The sequence below is a fragment of the Chenopodium quinoa genome, unplaced genomic scaffold (genome assembly GCF_001683475.1).
Source record: "Chenopodium quinoa cultivar QQ74 unplaced genomic scaffold, ASM168347v1, whole genome shotgun sequence".
NCBI lineage: Eukaryota > Viridiplantae > Streptophyta > Magnoliopsida > Caryophyllales > Amaranthaceae > Chenopodium > Chenopodium quinoa.
The window spans coordinates 3,650,293-3,658,266 of NW_018743285.1; the positions used below are offsets into that span (position 1 = coordinate 3,650,293).

The following is a 7,974-nucleotide window of genomic DNA, read 5'->3' on the forward strand; positions in this document are numbered from 1 at the left end:
ACATTGCTTTATTTGATTATAATTAAAGTCCCTAAGGAGGCAGTCATGCAAGAAACACTAAACAAATTGATTGAATAAAATTATTAAATCATAAGTCTCTTTTTATTTTAGGTCAAAACTAAAGTCCCTATCAACGATCTATTACCACTATTATAGAATTTCGTTTTCCTGGAAAGAACTGTATATGTTAAAGATATAAAATTAATCACAGATACCCTCCAAATTAACCCCCAAATAAGAAGGAAACAGAAATAATGATGCGGATTAACAGTGTCTGTTAATAAATGATGGTAATAATAATGGGTTTAAGTGTATATGTAAGGATATTACATATTGGCAAAATGTTAACCCTCGATGCCATATCTAAGGTGGTAATACCGGTTATATGACTCCGTTTTGATAAATCCGTTTATTTTCAATCTACATACACTTGTGCTATAAGAAAATAATCTCTAAGCTATTAAGAACATTAAAGAGAGACTTAAATATTATCTATTAAAATTTGATACAGACCTACAATAATTTAAAACGAATTACATGTAATAAATCAAGTCGTAGTAAATATACTGTTGTAAAAATAAATACTCCATAGATTATATAGTTCATTGAAATAAGCAACTAGCGACAGTTGTAAATAGAATCTCTACAAATAAAAATCTTGCTTAGCTTTATGTAATGCCCCCCAAGAAAAAACAAATAAAAGTCAATTAAGTAGTGATTTGAAGTCACAAATTGTTTACATATAGTTCAAACATATATTCATATAGATGCATTGCACTTCAAGATAAAATATAATTAGATGTAGTATCTTCTGTTACTTAATTATAATATACTTTTATTATGTGATTAGGGTTACTATTGAAGACTATAAATATAGACACAAAAAAGAGAAGACTTTTCATAATGACAAAGATTATCATTTCAAAAGAAATGAAAAGAAAGAGAGAAATTATGGCAAAAGAAACTGAGATTAAGTCTTTAATTCAAGAGCTTTCTTTGCTCACAAAAATTATCAACAATGATAATAACATCGATAATTCGAACACTTCATCTGTTGATCTTGCAGCTGTTTCCGAACAACAACAACAACGTCATGTTATTTCCTACATACCCACCAGCTCGTTTCTATCTCTTTGTACCTTAATCGTTCAAGTTCTAGGTATGTAACTTCAATTCTCTCGCTTTCCTCTTTTATCTCTTTCAGTCTTTAGATAAATTAAATCACTCTGTATCCACTATTCAAAACTTACTAGACTCTTGACTAATCCAAGTTCAAGCCGGGTTGATGATTTACTAGTATCGTAGTTGTTAAAAAAAAAAAAAAAAAAAAAAAAAAAAAAAAAAAAAAAAAAAGAAAACGTATTATTGAACGTAATCTTTTCGTGATTTGTTATTGAACATTTTGTTGATCATTATTACATGAATCATGCAAGTAGTAGTTGTCGTTTTGCATATAATACTTAATTAACGACTAATTGTTTCCTATTTGGTATTGACCCAGATATTCTTAGGATTTTTCTTTATTTGGATAGATCTGAAATTTCCATAATAGTGTCCATCAATAAGTTCTTTTAAGTATTGATATATGATTGACCAGATATTTGTAGAATGTCAATGATTTTTTGTTGGAAAATAATTACATTTATTATTAGAAAAAGTTAAATTGGCAAAGTTTTGTGGGGGATGGTGTCACAATAATTTATGGTTAAATCGGATGACATTTTTCATATTTTATAGAGATTTATTCTTATTAATTAGGTGAGAATTTTTTCACAGTATTATCTTATATTAAATCTAATTACTGTGACATTAAATCAACTAATTAACATAACAAAATAGGTTTTTTTTTTTTTTTAATTTTTTTGTTCATCAAAATTATGGGTAACAATTTTTGTTTAACAATTTGTAAAACAGAAAGATCTTTATGCTGTTAATAATAGCTAGCTATACAAACACTTTGCTTAAATTCTTCATCAACTAAATTTTTTAGTGTTATCAAAGGATATTGTACATATAATTAGTAATTACGTACAACTACTATATATGTCAGGTATTGGTTTTTCTTGGTTTGTATTATTGTAGAAAAGAGTATATATACAAACTAGATTGGGCTTATAAACACATGGCCCAACAAGCTAACTATACATCACACCGTTAGCCTACTAAATACATTATATGGTTTAACAATATATACAAGTCAACTACATGTTGAGAAAGAAATTATATCGAAAAACTAGAAGATTGATGAAGTATTGAAGTATTATCTTCCTTTTTAATATTAAGATAGTTTGTATGTAACATAGGGCAAATAATGCTTCATTCAAGTTTTTCTTATGCTTAATGTTCGTATGCTTTATGTGTAGTTTTGAACATTTCATATATTAGTACAATTTATCATGTTATATACTAGTATATAACATTGGAGGTCTTTTTTTCAAAAAACAAAACATAATAAGAAAAACATAACATTGGAGTTTCATGCATATTGTATTACTTCATTCCATTTTATGTAAGTTTTTACATTTTTTCTTGGATAAATAAATATCTATAAATCATACTTGTATGGAGTAACACTAGTATATAGTACGTATATACTTCCAATCTTTCCACGTTTTTAGTTAAAATTTGATTATCATTGTTTATTTTATCATTGTTTGTATAATTAAATTCTATGCAGATAAGATAGGGCCGACAATGGTTGTGCTGAAACAAGACATTTCTAAGAACATTCAGGTACACCATTATTAGCTAATAAAATTGATTTTCTTTGTTAGATAAAAAAAAAATATTATATTTTGAGCAAAGGTGGTTCATCAATGTTCTTTATAATAGATTCATAGTAATCCTAGTTCATCCCCAAATCTCAAATTCTTCACAAATTCTTGTACCATTTATGCATTACCGTACCATTTGATCGATAGTATTAGGATGTAGTGGTAATGGGCAACAATAAGAAAAAACATAAGTTAAGTTTAGAGATGAGATTGTATGTGATAATTCATTCTCATTACAACAATATATGATAGGTTACAAAATAGATAGTACGTTATGATATACCGACTAACCCATGTGAAATAAAGTTGAATTTAAAATTAGAGATCACAATGTAAGAGTACGTCGCTAAGGTCGCCTAATTGAGAATCCTCAAAGTGATAAGATCCTATAAGCCACACCGTAACAAAGACATGCTCCCGCAGTTGGAGCATATACCCTCATGTGCATCAGTGCATGGAATGGATGATGTGATAAATGCCCAAGATACTAGGAAACCAGTTTACACATGTCAACATGTGAATGACTTAATACGTGTCGCCTAGACACAAGCTTAAATCATATACTAATTGTGTGATATCGCTATAAGACCTATAACATATCAATATTACTAGAAGCAATACTCCTATGCTAGCTTTTAATGAATATATACAAAATTGCTACAAAACAAATACTCCTACCACTATTCATTTTGTTTTACATAAATATATTTTTTTACATAAAAATCTACAGTATTTAGTCATTCGATACCCTACCATAAATAAAATAGTTACGTACTTCGTTATATGATACTCGTAATAACATACGAAGAGTATTTTTTCCTTACGAAAATAAAAAATAAAATAACACAGTAATTTTTATGTTTTTATCTACTGGTATATATATATACATAAACTCTCCAAAAAGTCGGGTGTACGTTAATTTATTGTAAGACGGGTTAATATTATCTTAAAAGTATTTGTTACCCTACCCTTTGTACTACAAAAGTTATTACTTTTATAATAATAAATTTTATCTTATAAAAACTTATAATGTATTAGATTATAATCATATTAGTCTTTATAGTATGTAATCATGAATCTATAAAAAAATTACACACTAAAATAAAATTCAAACCAACGACAAATTAAAAGTTACCTTTTAAGGGGTTAATGTTACCATAAAAATAGTTAAAGTTACCCTCAAATTGATTGTCTTACAATAAAATTAACGTACACCCGTTTTACACAAGACTTATTGTATATATATCATGCATAAACCCTTATAACACATTATTTTAAGAAAAAAAAAAATTGGTAATGATGTGATATGATTATATGATAAGTTTGTCTTCTGATTAATTTATTCATTTACCTTTTCCAATATCTTTCTTAAAGTTGTGCTAATAACAGACTATAATTTATGTCCATAGTAGATAAAAGATAAGATCAAGAAGACAAAGTATAGGGCAGTTGGTGAAAATGACTTTATGAGGATATCATATCTTTCATTTTTTATAAAGTTTGATCATTTGAGTATGGATCAAAATTAACCTAATAAGCTTGTAAAATTAAGCTAGCCATAGATTTATTTATTTATTTTTCTTTTATTTTTGGATTTAAACTTAAAGTCATGGCATGGCAAATTTTGGGGGCCGGGAGATTTTAATCAGTTAGATTAATCTACATCCAGCTTATCTTTGAGGGTTAAGGCATGCAATTAACATTAATCAAAGTTATTGAATACTCATCTACAGTAATTTGTTGACTAATACTGTATTACCATGTGAGCAAGACATATATAATTGTCTTAATTATTTATAGATCGAGTTTAAGTATCATTTCTAATATGAAAAGAAAAAAAGGAGCTCGTTACAATCATAATTCTTGGGAACTAGATTTAGACTTTAATGCATGCTTTGATAGGTACTTGGGCTAGAACCCTAGTTATGAATCAACTCAACATGTGTTAGCGGGTAGACCTTTTAGGAGGAGGTATCAAAATTTTAGATGGATGGATAGATTGTGTAAAATGGGTAAAATTAGGACTAATTAAGGGTTTCAGCCTTATATTTTAACCACTCAAGTGTTCTAATATGAAAATTGTTTTTGAAGATAGTTTTTGAAGTATAAAAATTGAATAAGTTTTATGTTCTTTTCAAACTACATACATGTCTAACAATTACAAACATTTTTTTTATATGACGACTAAATATGTTATATGTTAGACTTTCTCCTGTATGTACTACGTAAGTAGTGATTATTAATGATTCGTAGTTAATATATTTAAATCATCTTATATATGTCATTCATGATGATACATGACAACAGAGATTAGAGATGCTTTGTGATTCTGACCCGGCAACTTATTCGAATTTGATGGAGATATTAAACAAAGAAGCAGTTGAACTAAATGCCAAAAAGAGTAATAGTTGTAGCAAGGCTTTGCTTTGGCTCACCAGGTACTTTGTTACTACTACTCTCTCATACATCATCGTATAATTAAGAGATATTATAACATTTTACCGTATTGTAAAATGTTCGATTAGTTATAAAAAAAATATATCTTAAAGACATAAATATAGGAAAAGAATATTTTGCGTACGTTTTTTAATAATCACTGAAACCTTGATTACATCATTATATTTGCCCTTTGTAACACTTTTCAAAAAAGAATATGTCGTCATAACATTTGCTAAAACAGTAGAATTCCTTCATGACTTAAACATCACACATTACAAATCCTTTAATTAATAAATACTCCGTAATTTAATTAGTACAAGTTTGATCAATTCATATAATTAAACAGAATATATATATATAGATTTAAGCAATTTTATCTTACGTAATTATTTGTCCCCCTTTTATCTTTTCTATTCACACACACACACAAATTATGTGGTTTTATATTACTGAACTTTGCTTAAACTTGTAGAGATAGCTTTTTTTTTTTTTTGTTTTTATACATATACATATATACTACGTACAAAAAAAAAAAACTAATTAATATTGTAATGATGTGATTAAATTTAATTAGGTCCTTGGACTTCATGGGCGCACTACTTCGACATATTGCAATTGAGCCAATGGAAAATATGGAACAAATTGTTGGAAACTCTTATGAGATGACCTTGAAACCTTGGCATGGATGGATTTCAGCAACTACTTATAAAGTAATTTCTTCTTTAACTTACTGACTATCTAAGGTCTCATCTCTTTATTTTGTTATCATTTAGCAAATCTTTTTTGTTACTCGTACACGACGTAAGGAAAAAAAAAAAAAAAAAAAAAAAAAAAAAAAAAAAAAAAAAAAAAAAAAAAAACTATATCTATAGAAGATGATGATTCAAAAGATAACTTGAAATAATATGAATGAGTATTCGGGTGGGTGATGCAGGTGGCTTTGAAACTTCTGCCTGATACAAATACATTTATAAGCCTACTTATGGCAAAAGGTGAAAACTTTGACACTCTCAGAGATGAAATCCAAGCTTTAGTTTCATTACTCGTGCCTCTCCTACAACAACTCCATTTCACTCTTGTAAGTTCTCACTCTAATCAATTCTAAAAACTTCCTATATACACGTAAAATAATCTTTCATTCCAAATTTACTATCACGTGTATAGTGTAATTTGAACTACTAATATGACATTTAAGTTTGTGAGAATAAACATATATATAATACGATTAATTTATATTCTTAATCTCTTTCTAATTTTATTCATGCTTAATCCAGGACTTATATGGACTAGACAGGCTAAAGTCTACCTAAGGAAATCTATCGATCGATTTGACAAGCAAAATAGTAGTAATTACATACTTGTGTACATATTTACTGTTTAGATATCTTTTCTAGTTTCTACATCCTAATATCCTATGATGTATCTTTCAATTCGTTGTTAGAAATCGTGTGTGTTTGAGAGGTTATGTAGGTACGATTCTACATTTTATTTGTGTAGATCGTACTCCATGTTAGGGAAAATTCAAGGTTTATTTTTTTGGTTTTGAAGTTGCTAATGTTAATGTTTATCTCATATACCATATGTTAATGGACTTTTTGAATCCTACAATGCGTGGGATTTTTATGTTTGTTTGATGAGATATATGAGACTACGAGTATAAATTCAGTGCAATCTTTGTATGTTGTTTCTAGATTGTTATAAAATAATTCATCTATGATCTTCAAAAGTGGATGTATTGAAATGACAAAAAAAAAAAAAAAAAAAAAAAAAAAAAAAAAAAAATCATTAAAAAAAGACGATTTTATTATGTCAACTTAAATTTTCATGAACTGGGCATGAAAAAGCTCAACTTCAGAACCTAGCAAATGAGCTTGAAATTTATTGAATCATAGAAGAATTTAACATTTTCGAAAGTTGATTTCCATACTAATTTAAACTTAAAATGTAATTTCGTCAAAACTAGACCAGAGTTAAATAAGAGATGAGCTGAGTTTAAGCAACCCAAGATTAATATCGGCTCAATTACCATTCCTATCCGTCACACTTATGAAGTTATGAGGATGAGAGAAGTTTGATATTTGAGGCTTTTTTTTTCTTTTTTTTGTTTGAAACGTGATATTTGAGGCTTTAATTCTAGTACTTTATTTATTAATGAAATTGTGAAAAAAAAATAAAAAAATAAATAAATGGGGTTACTGAGCACACATGTGTGATATTGAATTTTGGTCAAATTGAAATCACCTCATGATAATTCTTTGGTCAAGTCAATTGAAAGTCTCATCTCTTACACTATTGTCAATTTGTAATTGTCAGTCTTGTCAGATTTCGGGTCAATTTTTAAGAGACGGCCAAATTAGTTCTAATGCGTTTCGAACTTTTGGATCCCAAGTTTTTGTGAATACTTGGGTCAAACAACTGTATTTTTTGGATAATTGGATTGATCACTTGATTTCTCAGGTCATGTCAACTCGAAAAACTAATGTTTATTGTCCAATCTTTCTATCCAGATCTAGTTGGGTCAATTTAGGCCCAAGGCCATTGTAGATAATTAAAAATGAAGCTATTGGGCAACGATTCAACAATTTTACCCACATAAATTAAACTAGGGCTGATTAGACCACAACTATAAAGTCCGATAATGTTTTGAGCAAACGGGAAATGGAGCGTATTACCGATAGTGTTTAATCTTGAAAATAAATTCGACATCAAGCTTCTCCTTGCAAAATTCTTAAAAGTATTGTCTGATAAGGTATTTTGTCTA

At 28.0% G+C, this 7,974-nt stretch overlaps 1 protein-coding gene across 1 annotated transcript; it reads left to right on the plus strand.

The window, feature by feature from the left end:
• Nucleotides 1-866: 866 nt before the first annotated feature.
• On the plus strand, nt 867-6,836 carry LOC110735767 (glycolipid transfer protein 3-like). The gene is made up of 6 exons (XM_021915951.1): nt 867-1,159; nt 2,678-2,733; nt 5,082-5,212; nt 5,788-5,923; nt 6,148-6,291; nt 6,488-6,836. The coding sequence occupies exons 1-6, from the start codon at nt 904-906 to the stop codon at nt 6,521-6,523; spliced, it is 759 nt and encodes a 252-aa protein (XP_021771643.1). The 5' UTR covers nt 867-903; the 3' UTR covers nt 6,524-6,836.
• The last annotated feature ends 1,138 nt before the right edge of the window (nt 6,837-7,974 follow it).

What these genes read in the sequence shown, in the direction of transcription:
- LOC110735767 (XM_021915951.1), top strand. Translation starts at nt 904, where the DNA reads ATGACAAAGATTATCATTTCAAAAGAAATGAAAAGAAAGAGAGAAATT. An exon ending in ACATTTCTAAGAACATTCAG is followed by an intron (nt 2,734 to 5,081) that starts GTACACCATTAT and finishes ACATGACAACAG; the next exon opens with AGATTAGAGATGCTTTGTGA. An exon ending in GCTTTGCTTTGGCTCACCAG is followed by an intron (nt 5,213 to 5,787) that starts GTACTTTGTTAC and finishes AAATTTAATTAG; the next exon opens with GTCCTTGGACTTCATGGGCG.